This window comes from Cherax quadricarinatus, chromosome 76 (assembly GCF_038502225.1).
Source record: "Cherax quadricarinatus isolate ZL_2023a chromosome 76, ASM3850222v1, whole genome shotgun sequence".
NCBI classification, from domain to species: domain Eukaryota; kingdom Metazoa; phylum Arthropoda; class Malacostraca; order Decapoda; family Parastacidae; genus Cherax; species Cherax quadricarinatus.
Window position 1 is genome coordinate 21,124,674 of NC_091367.1, and position 20,515 is coordinate 21,145,188.

At 44.6% G+C, this 20,515-nt stretch overlaps 1 protein-coding gene across 1 annotated transcript; it reads left to right on the forward strand.

Annotated features, from left to right (window-relative positions):
• Window positions 1-2,343: 2,343 nt before the first annotated feature.
• Window positions 2,344-19,926, forward strand: LOC128703670 (sodium-independent sulfate anion transporter; the record flags this gene model as incomplete). Its single annotated transcript, XM_070101109.1, is given in 7 exon segments — window positions 2,344-2,507; window positions 4,472-4,712; window positions 5,562-5,693; window positions 13,300-13,546; window positions 14,350-14,520; window positions 14,911-15,061; window positions 19,109-19,926. Coding segments are annotated over 7 exon segments (1,237 nt in total), but the record flags the coding sequence as incomplete, so codon positions are not given.
• Between the last annotated feature and the right edge of the window lie 589 nt (window positions 19,927-20,515).

Consider the following 20,515-nt stretch of genomic DNA (forward strand, 5'->3'; position numbering starts at 1 on the left):
TGCTCACCAATGCTTCAGGAAAGGACAAAGCTCGTCTCCTTGCAGTGAAGGCACCACACTCAGGAGATTTCCTTCTAACTGTTTCCAATTCCTCCTTGGGCACTCGACTCGACCCACAAGCCATTCGGATTGGTGTTATCATCTATGCTGTTCTACTCCCTACTGCAATTTTGTCTTAAATAAAGGATCTACAGAATATAAAATATTGGGGGTGATAGGAGAAAACAATATTCAAACAGCTTCAGGAAGAACCTCGAGTTTTCCCTGAAGCAAGTTTATTCTTTTCTCTGATGATAAGGATCCCCTACTCAGTTCCTGTATAATCACTACCTTTTACTCTGCATTTTTATTGTAATATATATCTCCTTAGATTTAATAAGTTAAGCTACTGCCTTTGCTTTTTTGTGGGTAATACCCACGAATACTAATGTAGACCTGATCTTAACCTTCTGTAAGTCTTTCATAATAACCAATTTTCAAAAACCAAGACTGTAAATATTACACAACGAGCTACTCAAGCATTATTCATTATCAACAAGAATATTTCAATTTTCAATTTCAATGCTAAATATGTAAATAAGCACTAAGATGGCATCACAAGGCACCTTGAGTTGCTAAATGCTGACCTAGATTTCATTGATTTAACAGAAACCTGGCTAAAACGTGACACAGTAGACATCATGCACAACCAATCATATCTGTTGACCTGATAAAAAGAGAGATGATATTGCATCTTCCTGCACCTCACCATCTTCCTGCACCTCATCATCTTCGTGCACCTATCTTCCTGCACCTCACCATCTTCCTGCACCTCATCATCTTCCTGCACCTCATCATCTTCCTGCACCTCACCATCTTCCTACACCTCACCATCTTCCTGCACATCACCATCTTCCTGCACATCACCATCTTCCTGCACCTATCTTCCTGCACCTCACCATCTTCCTGCACCTCACTATCTTCCTGCGCCTCACCATCTTCCTGCACCTCACCATCTTCCTGCACCTCACCATCATCCTGCACCTCACCATCTTCCTGCACCTCACCATTTTCCTGCACATCACCATCTTCCTGCACATCACCATCTTCCTGCACCTATCTTCCTGCACCTCACCATCTTCCTGCACCTATCTTCCTGCACCTCACCATCTTCCTGCACCTCACCATCTTCCTGCACCTCACAATGTTCCTGCACCTCACCATCTTCCTGCACCTCACCATCTTCCTGCACCTCACCATGTTCCTGCACCTCACCATCTTCCTGCACCTCACCATGTTCCTGCACCTCACCATGTTCCTGCACCTCACCATCTTCCTGCACCTCACCATCTTCCTGCACCTCACCATCTTCCTGCACCTCACCATCTTCCTGCACCTCACCATCTTCCTGCACCTCACCATCTTCCTGCACCTCACCATCATCCTGCACCTCATCATCTTCCTGCACCTCACCATCTTCCTGCACCTCACCATCTTCCTGCACCTCACCATCTTCCTGCACCTCACCATGTTCCTGCACCTCACCATCTTCCTGCACCTCACCATCATCCTGCACCTCACCATCATCCTGCACCTCACCATCATCCTGCACCTCACCATCTTCCTGCACCTCACCATCTTCCTGCACCTCACCATCATCCTGCACCTCACCATGTTCCTGCACCTCACCATCTTCCTGCACCTCACCATCATCCTGCACCTCACCATCATCCTGCACCTCACCATCATCCTGCACCTCACCATCTTCCTGCACCTCACCATCTTCCTGCACCTCACCATCATCCTGCACCTCACCATGTTCCTGCACCTCACCATCTTCCTGCACCTCACCATCATCCTGCACCTCACCATCATCCTGCACCTCACCATCATCCTGCACCTCACCATCTTCCTGCACCTCACAATGTTCCCTGTACATAAAGAAACATTAATGCAATATAGTGGTACCCTGTTAATAAAGATAACAATATACTACATATTTTTTATCCATCGTAAAAATTTGTTCTACCAATTTTGACCATGTTGCTTTTATTTAACTTCTGTGTCCTTGTATAATATTTACACTGGCTTTATAAAGCTTCTGGAGAGAGAAACGTAGCATCATTAAGTATCTCATTAGTTGCTCCTGTGCTCTTTTACCTTCAACATTTTAACCAATTTTGAATTTATCTGTGAGAGATTCATTTATTCCGTGACTTTGACTCGGTCTCAGATCATGAGTCTGTCTAGGTAAATTGTGTAATATTCTACTCTGCTACTGTTACTAGGATCTACATATAAAATATATGCATTTCCAGTTGCTATAATTACAAATTAATTTCAATTGATTCAGGAGGTTCGCAGTGTGCGGTGGTCGTGTCTGGACAACAACAGTCGTAGTCTGCGTCAGCGGGTTTTAAGAAATACTATTTTCTATGTCTCTGCTGGACGCAATGCTATTGTTGTCATTATTTCTTCCGTCATCGCCTATTACCTCGACGGGGATGAACAGCCATTTATAATTTCAGGTGAGATGCTGTTATGATGATTTTAAACATCAAACTGCAGATATTATGTATCTATATAACATAGATATTAGTCTTCATTAAAAATAAAAGTATTAAATTTTATTATCACAGAACAGGTTCAGCTTGAACCCATGGCAGGTGAGTTATAAAACTTCCAGCCAAGGTTCAAGCCTCACCTTTCTTTTATTTGTTAACAATCGTGTTTTTATAGTTCAGCGAGTCATAATTTTATTATTTTTATAGTTCCAGAAAATGCCCCAGAAATTCTCGAATATGTATTCCATTTGGGTTTGTTTGTTCTACTGGTCTCTTATATTCCTACAATGGTTGCGAAAACATAGCAAGAAAGATGAGTACGCATTTTAGACTGAGTACATCACCAGACTCACACTTCTCAACTTTACACAGGGAAAGAAATCCAGATATTACAGTCCAGTATTTTAGAATCTTGCCAGACAGACATTAGTATCAGTGGACTTATAAGGACATTATCAGATATTAACACCAGGATCACTGCCTTTGAAGAATCATATCAGACACTATCATAACTATCACTGGCCTTGAATAACCTCGTTAGTCACTAACGTCAGATTCTTTGACAGTGGAGAACATTGCCTAACTTTAACGTCAGATCCACTGGGTGGCGAGAACATTGCCAGCCACTAATGTCAGGATAGCTTGCCTTGGTGATCCTTGCTAGATACTAACATCAGAATCACCATCAAGGACAAGTTGAGTGGAGTACTTGTCATGAACCACATACTGCACTATTCTTATAGTGAAAGATGTTCTTGACTCAAGAAACCTTAATAATTAAACACGACTACAAACAAACCATGGTACGAGTATGGGTTTTAATTCCACCCATACCATGGTTTAAAGATGCTCTTGGTTGCATGATATACACGTCAGTTATATAAAACTGTGTGGAGATACAGCCCTGTAAATTATCTCCAAAACATGTAGAATCTCAAAGTAATCAAAACGAGAAGAAAAAAGGTAATTCACCTTATCCTCAGTAACACTGAGCACGAGTCGCCTGTCCATATCGCTTGATACCGTCACTGGCACCAACCATCTTCCCCTATAGAGGTGACTTTCTATACCAGTATAAACCCTAGTTAATATTATGAGAAAGCAATCGTTTCTACCATAACCTCTGGCATTTACATAGTCTCCTTTACTCATGTGATGACGTACATATACTCATGTTGTTCCCCTGTAGTGATTGGTGTAACTTATTAATTTTGCTGGGGTTTATATCCTGTAATTGTTCCTCTATAACTCTTAATGTAACTTACTGGTTGTGATAGGTTTATGTGCTCTTCTTGTAATAATACGAGCTATTAATACTATGGAGACTTAGCAGTAATCAAGTTTTAGAAGGCTAGTGTCTCCTCATTTTTCTTTATATGTATGTGTCCTACCTAATCTTACAGATTATTTCTGTAAATCAAATTAAACTTTTCTGAAAGTTTTTCAGTACTGCTCCCTCTTTGGTGTACCATCACCTGTGTAGGTTCAGGTATATAAAAAAGGTCTTCAGGGCACCGTCCAGCAGACCCTAACATTAACCTTAGCAGAGTGAAACCTAAATTACTTCCACGCTGCACCGGCCAACTACCTTGCACTCAACTACAAAGTACTGCTCAGTACTTTCTCAGTTTGACTTTTTTTTAGTGTATTGAGACACTTGTTTTAGGATGTTAAGACACTTGTTTAGGGTGTTAAGACACTTGTTAGCACAAATTACCTCAGAGGCGTTGTTTCATACCCAACTGCTCAAAGGGGACGACTGGAAGGGGACGACTGGAAGGGGACGACTGGAAGGGAACAGCTGGAAGGGAACAATTGAGGGAAGAGAAGCCTGCATTTTCTTTTCATTTATCCCAAGATTTGATTCTGGGCACCCTGGAAAATTTATAAAAAAATTAATATATTTTTTTTTTTTTTTGACGTTTGAGGTTACGTGGAGCCTGGAATCCCAGCTGCTTCTCTTCCACCATTCTCCACTGAGATCAATAACCAGACCATAACATTTACGGAGATCATGAGCGACATTGGCATTGGTTTAGTAATAGTGCCATTCATTGCCATTCTTGACCTTAGTGTCATTGTCAGTGCCTTTGCTAAAGGAAGAACCTTTGATGCTACACAGGAGATCATCGCTTTAGGCCTCGCCAATATAGCTGGATCCTTTTTTGGGTAGGTTTTTAAATTACATTTACCTTTAAGGATGGCTGAGAGCCATTATACTGATGAAGGTCTCTTGATCCAGGGAATTGGAGCTACCTTACCCTTAGATCAAACTTGATTACTGCCAGAAGCTGTGTCACCTTCAATATAACAATAATTAGGTGTTTGACGTAAAAGGTCAAAGGAAAACTTAAGAGCTATTTAGAAAGATGTAGATAAGTGTGTAATGTGTTTTAATGATTATATTAACCAAACTGTATGTGGGGGTCGAGCTCTGGTTCTTGGCTCCACCTGTTAACTTTCAATCATATAGTTACACTGAATCGTAACCCACTGGGGTCTTGTATCAGTCTTGGATTCCATGAATAGAATTCGTATTTACTACCTCCTCTTTACCTTCACTTGTTAACTATCTTAGTACTGAAGAATAGTAAACAAGTACAGGATATAGTCTGTTCTTATGGCTAAAGTAGCTATAATGATAGACAAGTAACCTCTAACTCAGAGGGAAAGATCTCCACCTAGAGTATCTGGGACTGACATAACCTAATGTTGTGCTAGTGACCCCATGTTAGCTTGTCAGGTTCTGACATCAACACTTACTTTAGACTTAAACTATATAGGGAAGACGATATTTCTTGAGCATGAGACATCTAATGTTGAGATGGTAAATGGAAATGTTGCAAAAAAATATATATCACCTACTAACATTTAAATATCATTAGAGCTAAACATTTCACAAAAATGGGGTTAATGCATATCAGAGACTACCAGTATCAAAAGTTATAAAAAGCTATAAGATATTTAATTTAAGTTTTCTCCCCGTTATATATAGATCTAATGAGATAACATCAACAGATCGATGCCAACAACAGCAGCTTTCTCACGTTCAGCTATAAACATGACGAGTGGAGTACGGACTCCTGCTGGAGGTCTGGTCACAGGAGTCATGGTCCTCCTCTCCCTAGCTTTCTTAATGCCTTATTTCACGTGAGTTAACATCATAGATATATAGTTATATGGTTATTCTTAGGATATATAAAAGGTATTCCTTTTTATTCTATGGTCAATAATCACTGTTAAACCATACCACGGGTGGGGTTAGAACCCGCGATCAGAGTCACTAAACTCCAGACCGATGCGTTAGCCAGTGGCTAACGCTTCGGTCTGGGGTTCAGTGACTCTGATCGCGGGTTCTAACCCCACCCATGTTATGGTTTATTTGCAATCGTGTCATTACGATTTCGTGAGTCAATCACTGTCATATGAAATGGTGAGTCTCTGTGGACTCATTAAGGAACGTACAACTGAGGAAAAGGTTCCCTGGCACTGTCTGCTGGGCTAAAGTGATGTCTAAACAAAGGAGTAAAGAATACTTTTATAAATGAATTAACGCAGCAGACAGCGATGGTGACAAACTAATTGCCGGTACTTTCCTTGAATCTATGTAAAAGCAGATTTATGAATGCAGACAGAATTACTGTTCGGATATTACATCAAAAATCACAAAGCTAAAAAAATCGTATTAAAAGACAGCCAGATATATAATCTTGTTGACACATAGTGGTCATACATCAGCAATATCTCCTCAAGTGAAGCATAATTTTGATAATTACTAGTAGTTCTTGAAGAACACTGAGTTTCACGAGGCTGGGCTTGGGGCATGTCATTAATTGCTTTCTCGAAGTCTTGTGGTGTTAGGATAATATGAGAGTTTTCAAATAAGCAAATTCTGCGTTGTCGGTCATAAAAAATCATTTAGATTTTTGTCGTCTGCGTAAGTCCCATCTCGTCTATGCGAGGGTCCAATACTTGATATTTTCCCCTAAGATTTGGGCCTTCACCGTGTGAAGCGAGAGCTTCACACGGTAAAGGGCTAGGGTTCGATTCTCGGCAAGGGTTGAGAAATTGGGCTTGTTTCCCTACACCGGTTGTTCATGCTCGCCCATCAGTAGAGTACCTGGGTGTTAGTCGACTGATTTGGGTCGCATACTGGGACAAAATAGACTTAATTTGCCCGAAATGCTCTGCATAACAAGCGGCTTTCTATGTTGTAGTAAGTCACTGATGTCAGGTATGGTCTATATACCTTGTACATGTACTTGTAGAAATAAAGACATATTATCAGAGAATACCTGACAGGGAGGCAACAGCGAGTCATGGTACGTGATGAGATGTCACAGTGGGCTCCTGTGATGAGCGGGGTTCCACAGGGGTCAGTCCTGGGACAGGTGCTGACTCTGGTGTATGTGAATGACGTGATGGAAGGGATAGACTCACATTTGTCCCTGTTTGCAGATGATGTGAAACTAATGACAGGACTATAAGGGCTCTGGACAGGCTGTAGTACTGGTCCAGCAACTGCCTCTTAGAGTTTAACTCCACCAAGTGCAAAGGGCACCTACTGTGTGCAGGTTATTCTTTGTGCAGGTGCTGTTGTGTGCAGGTGCAGCTGTGTACAGGTGCTCCTGTGTGCAGGTGATGCTCTGTACAGGTGCTAATGTGTGCAGGTGCTCTTGTGTGCAGGTGCTCTTGTGTGCAGGTGCTCCTGTGTGCAGGTGTTGTGTACAGGTGCTCCTGTGTCCAGGTGCTGCTGTGTGCAGGTGCAGCTGTGTACAGGTGCTCCTGTGTGCAGGTGATGCTCTGTACAGGTGCTCCTGTGTGCAGTGCTCCTGTGTGCAGGTGCTCCTGTGTGCAGGTGCTGCTCTGTACAGGTGCTAATGTGTGCAGTGCTCCTGTGTGCAGGTGCTGCTCTGTACAGGTGCTACTGTGTGCAGTGCTCCTGTGTGCAGGTGCTCCTGTGTGCAGGTGCTGCTCTGTACAGGTGCTAATGTGTGCATGTGCTCTTGTGTGCAGGTGCTCCTGTGTGCAGGTGCTCCTGTGTGCAGGTGCTGCTCTGTACAGGTGCTAATGTGTGCAGGTGCTCTTGTGTGCAGGTGCTCCTGTGTGCAGGTGCTCCTGTGTGCAGGTGCTGCTCTGTACAGGTGCTAATGTGTGCAGGTGCTCTTGTGTGCAGGTGCTCCTGTGTGCAGGTGCTGCTCTGTACAGGTGCTAATGTGTGCAGGTGCTCTTGTGTGCAGGTGCTCCTGTGTGCAGGTGTTGTGTGCAGGTGTTGCTGTGTCCAGGTGTTGCTGTGTGCAGGTGTTGCTGTGTGCAGGTGTTGCTGTGTGCAGGTGTTGCTGTGTGCAGGTGTTGCTGTGTGCAGGTGTTGCTGTGTGCAGGTGTTCCTGTGTGCAGGCGCTCTTGTGTGCAGGTGCTCCTGTGTGCAGGTGCTCCTGTGTGCAAGTGCTGTGTGCAAGTGCTCCTGTGGGCAAGTGCTCCTGTCTGCAGGTGTTCCAGTGTGCAGGTGCTCCTGTGTGCAGGTGCTGCTGTGTACGGGTGCTCCTGTGTACAGGTGCTCCTGTGTTCTGTGCTGTGTTCTGGTGCTCCTGTGTACAGGTGCTCCTGTGTTCTGTGCTGTGTTCTGGTGCTCCTGTGTTCCAGTGCTCCTGTGTTCTGGTGCTCCTGTGTTCTGGTGCTCCTGTGTTCTGGTGCTCCTGTGTTCTGGTGCTCCTGTGTTCTGGTGCTTCTGTGTTCCAGTGCTACTGTGATCCAGTGCTCCTGTGTTCCAGTGCTCCTGTGTTCCAGTGCTCCTGTGTTCATGTGTTCCAGTGCTCCTGTGTTCTGGTGCTCCTGTGCTCTGGTGCTCCTCTGTTCTGGTGCTCCTGTGTTCCAGTGCTCCTGTGTTCCAGTGCTCCTGTGTTTTGCTGCTCCTGTGATCTGCTGCTCCTGTGTTCTGGTGCTCCTGTGTTCCAGTGCTCCTGTGTTCCAGTGCTCCAGTGTTCCAGTGCTCCTGTGTTCTGCTGCTCCTGTGTTCTGCTGCTCCTGCGTTGGGCTGCTCCTGTGTTCTGCTGCTCCTGTGTTGCAGTGCTCCCGTGTTCTGGTGCTCATATGTTCAGGTGCTACTGTGCTCTTGTGCTCCTGTGTTCTGGTGCTCCTGTGTTCCAGTGCTCCTATGTTCTGCTGCTCCTGTGTTCTGCTGCTCCTGTGTTCTGGTGCTCCTGTGTTCCGGTGCTCCTGTGTTCCAGTGCTATGTTCTGGTGCTCCTGTGTTCTGGTGCTACTGTGCTCTGGTGCTACTGTGCTCTAGTGCTGTGTTCTGGTGCTACTGTGTTCTGGTGCTACTGTGTTCTGGTGCTACTGTGCTCTGATGCTCCTGTCTTCTGGTTCTCCTGTGTTCTGGTGCTCCTGTGTTCAGGTGCTCCTGTGTTCTGGTGCTCCTGTGTTCCAGTGCTCCTGTGTTCCAGTGCTCCTGTGTTCTGCTGCTCCTGTGTTCCAGTGCTCCTGTGTTCCAGTGCTCCGGTGTTCCAGTGCTCCTGTGTTCTGGTGCTACCGTGCTCTGGTGCTCCTGTGTTCCGGTGCTCCTGTGTTCCAGTGCTCCTGTGTTCCGGTGCTCCTGTGTACCGGTGCTCCTGTGTACCGGTGCTCCTGTGTACCGGTGCTCCTGCATTCTGGTGCTCCTGTGTTCCGGTGCTTCTGTGTTCCGGTGCTCCTGTGTTCCGGTGCTCCTGTGTTCTGGTGCTCCTGTGTTCCAGTGCTCCTGTGTTCCAGTGCTCCTGTGTTCCAGTGCTCCTGTGTTCCAGTGCTCCTGTGTTCTGGTGCTCCTGTGTTCTGGTGCTCCTGTGTTCCAGTGCTGCTGTGTTCTGGTGCTCCTGTGTTCTGGTGCTCCTGTGTTCTGGTGCTCCTGTGTTCCGGTGCTCCTGTGTTCCAGTGCTCCTGTGTTCTGGGGCTCATGTGTTCTGGTGCTCCTGTGTTCTGGTGCTCCTGTGTTCTGGTGCTCCTGTGTTCTGGTGCTCCTGTGTTCCGGTGCTCCTGTGTTCCGGTGCTCCTGTGTTCTGGGGCTCCTGTGTTCTGGTGCTCCTGTGTTCTGGTGCTCCTGTGTTCTGGTGCTCTTGTGTTCTTGTGCTCCAGTGTTCTGGTGCTCCTGTGTTCCGGTGCTCCTGTGTTCCAGTGCTCCTGTGTTCCAGTGCTCCTGTGTTCTGTTGCTCCTGTGTTCCGGTGCTCCTGTGTTCCGGTGCTCCTGTGTTCCGGTGCTCCTGTGTTCCGGTGCTCCTGTGTTCCAGTGCTCCTGTGTTCCAGTGCTCCTGTGTACCGGTGCTCCTGTGTTCTGGTGCTCCTGTGTTCTGGTGCTCCTGTGTTCTGGTGCTACTGTGTTCCGGTGCTCCTGTGTTCCGGTGCTCCTTTACTCCGGTGCTCCTGTACTCCGGTGCCCCTGTGTTCTGGTGCTCCTGTGTTCTGGTGCTCCTGTGTTCTGGTGCTCCTGTGTTCCGGTGCTCGTGTGTTCTGGTGCTCCTGTGTAGCGGTGCTCCTGTTCTGGTGCTCCTGTGTTCTGGTGCTACTGTACTCCGGTGCTCCTGTACTCCGGTGCTCCTGTGTTCTGGTGCTCCTGTGTTCTGGTGCTCCTGTGTTCCGGTGCTCGTGTGTTCTGGTGCTCCTGTGTAGCGGTGCTCCTGTTCTTGTGCTCCAGTGTTCTGGTGCTCCTGTGTTCCGGTGCTCCTGTGTTCCAGTGCTCCTGTGTTCCAGTGCTCCTGTGTTCTGTTGCTCCTGTGTTCCGGTGCTCCTGTGTTCCGGTGCTCCTGTGTTCCGGTGCTCCTGTGTTCCAGTGCTCCTGTGTTCCAGTGCTCCTGTGTACCGGTGCTCCTGTGTTCTGGTGCTCCTGTGTTCTGTGCTCCTGTGTTCTGTGCTCCTGTGTTCTGGTGCTCCTGTGTTCTGGTGCTCCTGTGTTCTGGTGCTACTGTACTCCGGTGCTCCTGTACTCCGGTGCTCCTGAGTTCTGTGCTCCTGTGTTCTGTGCTCCTGTGTTCTGGTGCTCCTGTGTTCTGGTGCTCCTGTGTACCGGTGCTCCTGTTCTGGTGCTCCTGTGATCCGGTGCTCCTGTGTACCGGTGCTCCTGTGTTCTGGTGATCCTGTGTTCTGGTGCTCCTGTGTTCTGGTGCTACTGTGCTCTGGTGCTACTGTGTTCTGGTGCTCTTGTGCTCTGGTGCTCCTGTGTTCTGTGCTCCTGTGTTCTGTGCTCCTGTGTTCTGGTGCTCCTGTGTTCTGGTGCTCCTGTGTACCGGTGCTCCTGTTCTGGTGCTCCTGTGATCCGGTGCTCCTGTGTACCGGTGCTCCTGTGTTCTGGTGATCCTGTGTTCTGGTGCTCCTGTGTTCTGGTGCTCCTGTGTTCTGGTGCTCCTGTGTTCTGGTGCTACTGTGCTCTGGTGCTACTGTGTTCTGGTGCTCTTGTGCTCCTGTGTTCTTGTGCCACTGTGTTCTGGTGCTCCTGTGTTCTGGTGCTCCTGTGTTCTGGTGCTCCTGTGTTCTGGTGCTACTGTGTTCTGGTGCTCCTGTGCTCTGGTGCTACTGTGTACTGGTGCTACTGTGTTCTGGTGCTACTGTGCTCTGGTGCTGTGTTCTGGTGCTGTGTTCTGGTGCTGTGCTCTGGTGCTACTCTGCTCTGGTTCTCCTGTGTTCTGGTGCTCCTGTGTTCTGGTGCTACTGTGTTCAGGTGCTCCTGTGTTCAGGTGCTCCTGTGTTCTGGTGCTACTGTGTTCAGGTGCTACTGTGTTCTGGTGCTCCTGTGTTCTGGTGCTACTGTGTTCCGGTGCTCCTGTGTTCTGGTGCTCCTTTGTTCTGGTGCTCCTGTGTTCTGATGCTCCTGTGTTCTGGTGATACTGTGTTCTGGTGATACTGTGTTCGGGTGATACTGTGTTCTGGTGCTACTGTGTTCTGGTGCTACTGTATTCTGGTGCTCCTTTGTTCTGGTGCTCCTGTGCTCTGATGCTCCTGTGTTCTGGTGCTCCTGTGTTCTGGTGATACTGTGTTCTGGTGCTCCTGTGTTCCGGTGCTCCTGTGTTCCGGAGCTCCTTTACTCCGGTGCTCCTGTACTCCGGTGCTCCTGTGTTCTGGTGCTTCTGTGTTCTGGTGCTCCTGTGCTCTGTTGCTCCTGTGTTCCGGGGCTCTTGTACTCCGGTGCTACTGTGTTCTGGTGCTCCTGTGTTCTGGTGATACTGTGTTCTGGTGCTCCTGTGTTCTGGTGCTACTGTGTTCTGGTGATACTGTGTTCTGGTGCTCCTGTGTTCTGGTGCTACTGTATTCTGGTGCTCCTGTGTTCTGGTGCTCCTGTGTTCTGGTGCTCCTGTGTTCTGGTGCTAATGTGCTCTGGTGCTACTGTGTTCTGGTGCTCCTGTGTTCCGGTGCTTCTGTGTTCCGGTGCTCCTGTGTTCTGGTGCTCCTGTGTTCTGGTGCTCCTGTGTTCTGGTGCTCCTGTGTTCTGGTGCTACTGTTCTCTGGTGCCACTGTGCTCTGGTGCTACTGTGCTCTGGTGCTACTGTGCTCTGGTGCTACTGTGCTCTGGTGCTACTGTGCTCTGGTGCCACTGTGCTCTGGTGCTACTGTGTTCTGGTGCTACTGTGCTCTGTTGCTACTGCGCTCTGGTGCTACTGTGTTCTGGTGCTACTGTTCTCTTGTGCTACTGTTCTCTTGTGCTCCTGTGTTCTGGTGCTCCTGTGTTCCGGTGCTCCTGTACTCCGGTGCTCCTGTGCTCCGGTGCTCCTGTGTTCTGGTGGGAGCTGAGTGAGACCGGTGGTCTTGGGGGGAGGGGATTACGCAATATGTTTAAGAGAATATTGTATTACAAAAACACTCTATATATGTCATTTTCCGGAACTGTTCTGAAACTGGACGCGTATTATTCCTGGTCAGTCAGAGTGGCCAGGAGAGGAGAGACTGAGGTGTGTTCAGCAGGTGAAGCACAGAAAACGAAGCAAGATTTAGTTGTGTGAGTTGTAGAGATGGTTTTTTCTTTGTAAGTTCCTAGTGTGCAGAGGCCTGTTTAAGTTTTGGTAATGTCTTTGTGCAACCTGCAGTTTGAAGAGCCTGCAGAAGGGGGGTGTAATGGAGCCTCTCCGTTTATAAATATTTATGGTTTTTACTCACTAGTAGTAGTGTGCTAGTTAGTTAATGTGAGTACTGGGTATACTATGATGGTTAAAGCTGGCCTTAGAGTGGTTTCTTTTTCAATTTTAAATAATATAAATGCCCCTAGACAGGGAGGTCATTCACCCTTTAGGAGCCACGACTTTCGTTTACGTTACGCAGCAAAAAAAAAAAAAACTCAACAATTGATCACCAACAGCTTGTTTTTACATTTGCCGTTTTTTTCATAATTTCTGTGATGCCTGTGGTAGGGATCTCAAAAATTTTTTAGGATTATCTTTGAACAATGACAACTTAATGTTAATTTTAACTGATGTTATTGTCGTTGCTGAGATAGTGTTTATTTGTGTTCTGTGTTTTATCCAGTCATGTATATTTTTGTTTATTTTATCTTTATTTTTCTTATTTCAGTGTTTTTTTTATTAACGAAAGCTCTCCTAAGGTTTCAATCCTACCTACCTAAATAACCAAAAAAGCACAATACCATGACTGGAACAATACAGAAATAACCCGCACATAGAAGAAAGGAGCCGACGACGTCTTTGTATATGGTCCAAGTCGTTCCAAAGTGTCGTCGTTGGTTCCTCTCTTCTATGTGCGGGTTGTCTACCTGCCTAAGTACCATAATTCTTTCTCGTCAGTTATATTCCCACGTCCACACTGGCAGCAGTAATCATCAACGCATTGGTTCATCTCATTGATTACGAGATCTTGGCTCCTCTCTGGAGGAATAAGAAGACCGACCTGGTACTTTTTATGGTCGCCTTCTTTACTTGCCTCTTCTGGGGACTCGAGTGGGGAATCTTGACAGGCATCGGCGTCAATCTCTCAATGCTTCTGTATTCCATTGCTTCACCCACCGTTAACGTGGCTGTTGTCCCATCAAAGGTAACTTTTGTTCTTTTGACTAGTCATTGTAAAAGATTTTGGAAGATAGTTCACTGTACGCTGGAAAGAGTGATCTGCCAGAAAGTAACTGTTTAGTATCGATTTTTTGTTTGTAGTGGAGGAGCAGTAGGAAAAAACAGGCATTGCTTATTTTAAAATTTGGAACATTTTGGTTAAAATGTTAATAATTCAACCAGAAAAAACAGATTGTAATGCATTTCACTTCATAATAAAATATTATGGAATCCATATGCTTCTGAACTTATTTTATTTACTGATATTGCACAGATGTGTTTTCTGGGTATTTTTAATGGCTTATTACTTGTGCACAAATTATTCAGTAGCTTAACAGATTTATAAAACTGTAATGACCAACAATCACAGTATATCAGCATGTAATTATACAGCCATAATACATGAATTATGGAATTGATGATCTGAAATAATTGTTTCTTCTGGAGTCTTTTACTCGATAATAATAAAACGTCTTTTCTATCACTTCTATTTCCTCATGTTAACCTCAGAAGCATTGTAGAGGATATGTTCTGGTTATTGTACTCTTCATGGCTTCTGGTGTTCCAGCATCTCTCACATCTCACTCATCTTTCTCTCTCTCAGAATGATAGTAGAGGATATGTTCTGATTATTGTCTGACTTTTTTGTGCTATCCCAGGTTCTCTACACATATGCTGCTATGTATGATAATTTTATTTAACTGTATTTGTGTATACCTGAATAAACTTACTTCATTGCTTCTGGTGTTCCAGCATCTCTCGCATCTAACTCATCTTTCTCTCTCTCAGAATGATGATAGAGGATATGTTCTGGTTACTCCTTGCTACGGTCTCAGTTACCCCAGCACTTCACACATCCGTGGTGCCGTCAGGAAGGCTGGGCTCCGGCAGGCTGCTGGTTCTCTTCCTGTTGTTATTGACTGTTCCTGCATTGATACCACTGACTATACATCAGCTAAGGTATGACTAACATCTTGAGTCTCGTTTAAAATTAAATTTATCACATATATTAATTATCTGTCATAGTGCCAAGACTCTAAGTTTTATGTAATATTTATTAGAGATTATGTAGGTCACTGTCAAATTATAGATGATTACAATAATTTGAATATTGCTGTTGAAATTATCAATGCTTGAACATGTTACATATTCCAGTATTTGAGAAAAAATATTCATTCATCCATGTAAGCCACTGGAAAGGCATCTGTCTTCATTTGACATCATTTTTAAGAAATGAAATCCAATTACTAATCCTATCCTGATACTGTGAATCTCGGATATTTAAATTATATTTAATATACCAGTACAAAGTATTTTTGTAACATTTTGTACTGGCATTTTGATAATTAGGGCATAAAGGGGATGATAGAGGAGTTCCAGCTGCGTGGGCAGAGTCTTGTGTTCTTGGGCATGAAGCCGAGCATCATCCAGATCGTTCAAGCTCTTTACAAAGACATCAGGATTTGCTCCAGCTTTGATGTTTTGTCTGAGGTTCTAGCAGGTATGTGATGATGTTTTGTCTGAGGCTCTGGCAGGTATGTGATGATGTTTTGTCTGAGGCTCTGGCAGGTATGTGATGATGTTTTGTCTGAGGTCCTGGCAGGTATGTGATGATGTTTTGTCTGAGGTCCTGGCAGGTATGTGATGATGTTTTGTCTGAGGTCCTGGCAGGTATGTGATGATGTTTTGTCTGAGGTCCTGGCAGGTATGTGATGATGTTTTGTCTGAAGCTCTGGCAGGTATGTGATCATCAGTGAAGCTCATATTAGCGTGGAAATGGCACCATTATAATGTATCATATATTGCTTTAGGACTTATGAACTCATAAAAATGACAAAAATAGTTACACATCAAATAGGTAAGTAGTTTCTCTCCACCATCAATATAGACTATGATAAAACGCTCAAAGAATGGGAGAGAGGGACATAGAAGTTAACATTAACCTTAACAAAAAATTGTTACCTGATGACCATAACGAAATGTTGAGAACCTCCAGTTAGACAATGACCAACATTAATTAAATTTATTTTAGATGCACTAATGAGAAAACATTAAGAAAGTTTTTCACAATATAGGGATTAAGCAGCAGTGGTGTGGTGTCCGCACCTTAAATACTCATCTAACTCATCTACTGACACGTAGATGAGTAACATACCTGGGTAGTAGCTGGGTAATTTTTATTGTCAAAAATATTACAGATTCAATAATGGTGCACATGAAACCATACCCCCGGCCGGTTCAATCCCGGCCGGGGGTATGGTTTGTTTGCAATCGTGTCATTACGATTTCTTGAGTCATGGTGCACGTGAGTCTTATTCAGGATAAAAGAATAAGAAAAACAATATTCTTTGGGTTGTTGATCCAGGATAGTGACAGACACTACATTCTATGGAAAGCCTTCAATACACAGTTTCTTCCAGGACTGGACTACAGTGAAACCTCGCTTGTCGACTGCATTACTTGAACAAATCGGTTTTCGAACGAGGAATTCGAGAAAATTTGTCCTGGTGCGTTCTCTTGTTTGTTGACCGACAGTGCAAACGGCTCGGTTCACGTAACTACACAAGCCACTGAAAGACTGGTTCACTCTGTTACTGTGTAGTAATGCAAGTAGGGAATTGAAACTGTAACCCTTGTTTATCATTCTATCACGAGTTTTTATGAAAAACAAGCTGGCTCTAATATGGAGGGCCAACACGAAAGCTTGGGTAAAAAGACAATTTTTAATGAGTGGGTTAATGAGATGTTAGCTTCCACTGTCCAAAAGTACCTCATTAAAAACAATTGCCAGTCAGGGTCCTTTTACTTATGGATAATGCTCCTGCTTACCCTCAAAGCTTGGAAAACGAGTTTCTGGAGGAGTTCACTTTTATACCTGTGAAGTCCTTGCCTCCTAACACCACTCCAGCAGATCATTTCTAACTTCGAGAATATCTACACCAAAATACTTTTTGAAAGGTGCTTTGAAATCACATAAGAAACAAATTTAACCCTCGGGGAGTTCTGGAAGGACCATTTCAGTATCCATACCTGCTTGAGGATTATAGACAATGCCTGGGGGAATATATCTTCCAGGACCATGCAGTCAGCATGGAAGAAATTGTGGCTTGACTTTGTGGCAGCCAGGGATTTCGATGGCTTTGAAGATGAGCCTGAGCCAGTAGATGATAGTGTCAATGGGAAAGACTTTGGTCCTAGAGATAAATGTTGAGGAGTTGGTGGAAGAGCAAAGAATTGAACTCGCCACAGAACTTGTAGACCTTCCGAAGGAGCCACAACAGATTTCAGCTGAGGAGCTGTTATCAGAGGAAGAGGAGGGAAGGGATGATGTGCCCATTACATTTATCGAGGAAATGTGTGCTAAATGACGTAAAATGCAGGAGTTTGCTGAAAATACCAGATAAAGCAGTGGCCATCCGTCTCTCTTAACACGTACAATAACAGTATGTCTCAATTTAGACACGTGTTAAAAGGGAGCCTCCAGCACCTCACTGGACAGGATTTTAATGAGACGAAGAACCAGTGAGCTAGAACAAGGTGTTAGTGGTGAAAAGAGACAAAGAAGAAAACACCACAAGAACACTTGCCTGACATATCATTAGAAGGTGACTCTCCTTCCAGCAGTAACATCCCCCCTCCTCCACCTCCTGCTTCCATTATGTCATTAGTTCTCTTCTGACAGGTAAGAGGCAGTTAAATTTCCACTAACTGTACAGTATTTTAGTTAAAGTTTCTTTTAGTATTAATTTTTACAGTTTTATGTTTCAGTTTGTATATTTTTAATAAATTATTGTATTGTCAATTGAGGTCTGAAACGGATTAAGTCTATTTACATTATTCTTTATGGGAAAAATGGTTTTGGTTGTTATCCATTTCTGGAACGAAGTAAATTCGACAACCGAGGTTTCACTATATACCATGGATACAAAAACACAGATATATTGAAATATAAGTTCAGTGAAGGTCAAATTAGAGGTAAGACTCGAGGTCAAGGGTGTGATGAAGAGGTGAAACAATGATCACAGTGTGTGTGCCAACATGATGGACGTGGGTAGCAGGTGGGGTCAGGTTTGCAGTAATCATCAACGCTATAAATGAAGTGTCCTTCCAGTACCTGTCAGTTCACGTCATTGTTCAACGCTGGATAACCCAAGTAATGCAGCTTATTTCAATTGTGGTCATTTCATTCATGCTGCAGGATACTAGCCACGACAACCTGATTAATTCTAGCTACCTATTGATTGCTAGGTAAACAGGTACAGCAGATGTAAGTTTCCCTTACATCTGACTTCACTTGGGAATCAAACCTGGGTTCATTTTGTTGACATGGTCGCTGTTCACAATAATAACAGCTATAAATATATAAGTTTTGTCGGCTAATACCAGGTAGATTTTTTAAAATAAAAATAAATGTTTATGGAGCGGTAGAACACTGGAATGACCAGATCCAAAAAGGCAGAGTTAGTGTTACTAATTAAGTACTGAAAATAAATCCTAAGCTTAGCTATTTTTTAGCTTTAGGTAGTTTATTGTATGTAAAGAAATTACATGTAAAGATAAGGTGGACAGAGACATGATGTTCCAGAGATGGGACACAGAAACAAGGGGTCACAGTTGGAAGCTGAAGACTCAGATGAGTCACAGGGATGTTAGGAAGTATTTCTTCAGTTATAGAGTTGTCAGGAAGGGGAATAGTCTAGCAAGTGAGGTAGTGGAGGTAGGAACCATACATAGCTTTAAGATGAGGTATGATAAAGCTCATGGAGCAGGGAGAGAGGGGACCTAGTAGCGTCCAGTGAAGAGGCGGGGCCAGGCGCTGAGTCTCGACCCCTGTAACAACAATTAGGTGAGTACACATGAGCACACATGAACTAGCAAGCAGCATCAGGTATTTGGGTGACCCCCTGACCTGCCTGGCAAAGTTCCCACTTCACACACGGTGGGACCGGGTTCGATTCCCGGCGGGTAGAAACATTTCGACGCGTTTCCTGACACCTCTTGTCCTGTTCACCTAGCAGCAAATAGGTACCTGGGTGTTAGTCGACTGGTGTGGGTCGCATCCTGGGGGACAAGATTGAGGACCACAATGGAAATAAGACAGAGTCCTCGATGACGCACTGACTTTCTTGGGTTATCCTGGGTGGCTAACCCTCCAGGGTTAAAAGTCCGAACGAAATCTTAATAAGACACGCAGCCAGTCAAGACAGAGCACTCCGAAAGTAAGTTTACTCAGGTATACACAAATATACAATCCTTGAAGCATTATTTTCAATACGTGGAAAATACGGCTCTTTTGGGTACATGTACATATGTTCCTATTATAAATAATAAAGTAAATACTGTTGAGGATAAATAAGCTTTCCTTTTGTAAGTAAATGTTATTCTTAATTACGAAAGAATATTTTTTATTTAAACTCAGTGTACTGAGCTCCATTTTATATTCAAAGACATACTTCCTAATTAATATTCCTTAAAAATACCTGTGAGTTGCTGTTCCATGTTGTTTGGCAACCATTAGAATTTATTAAGTGATGAACACTTGTCTCAGATGGCGAGGCCGAGACGAAGATGGAAACTGTGGAACGTACCAGCTGCCGCCCAGAAGGGAATACACTCCTTCCTGCTCTGACATCCAAGTCTCCACCTGACACATTCACAGCTTTCCACGACCAGAAGTAGCACAGCATTACTACCGTTATGGCCAGAAATAGTAACTCGTCAAGGCAGAAAAAACAGTGAACCAGATCAAGTAGTCTGTCTTAAAATTTCTTAACGCTAGTAGTCAATGGGGATGTATATTCCTTGTGTCTTCAGGAGTATGTGTTGAGGTCCCAAGTCCAGCTCATGTGTTGAGGTCCCAAGTTCAGCTCATGTGTTGAGGTCCCAAGTTCAGCTCATGTGTTGAGGTCCCAAGTTCAGCTCATGTGTTGAGGTCCCAAGTTCAGCTCATGTGTTGAGGTCCCAAGTCCAGCTCATGTGTTGAGGTCCCAAGACCAGCTCATGTGTTGAGGTCCCAAGTCCAGCTCATGTGTTGAGGTACCAAGTCCAGCTCATGTGTTGAGGTCCCAAGTTCAGCTGAAAGAGGGACATTCAGTTGCAAGACTTCATCCCAGAGAAGGTGATCCTCGCTCTGAGTACTTGTAACTGCTGAGAAAATAAGTCCAGTAGTTAGGTACGAGAGAAATAAAAACATTTTGATAACGTCATGCCACAATGTGGAATGTTCACTGCAGTTCTTATTCATTCAAGATATATTCCAAAACTGATCAATATATCATCAGATGGGACGTGTTTCAGCAGCATCGTAGTCACTCATACTGAAGATCAAAACCGTTTTATCGTAGACTCAAGTAAAGTATAAACAAGTCCTGTGTTTTCATAACAGCACATTGTCTTAATAACATTATAAACCATACCACGGGTGGGGTTAGAACCCGCGATCATAGTGATTCGCTGATCGCGGGTTCTAACCCCACCCGTGGTATGGTTTGTTTGCAATCGTGTCATTACGATTTCGTGAATTAATAATATAATGTGTCCTCATAACAGCATATTGTGTGTTCACATAATGTTATGGTAAAGAAGACTATATCTTGTGGTGTAATGGTAAAGACTGTCTGGTGCATAATGCTGTAGGCATCCTTGCATTCTGGCATCCTGGCATCCTGGCATTCTGGCATCATGGCATCCTGGCATCCTGGCCTCCTGGCATCCTGGCATCCTGGCATCATGGCATCCTGGCATCATGGCATCCTGGCATCCTGGCATCATGGCATCCTGGCAGCCTTGCATCCTGGCATCATGGCATCCTGGCATCATGGCATCCTGGCATCCTGGCATCCTGGCATCATGGCATCCTGGCATCCTTGCATCCTGGCATCATGGCATCATGGCATCCTGGCATCCTGGCATCATGGCATCCTGGCATCCTTGCATCCTGGCATCCTGGCATCAT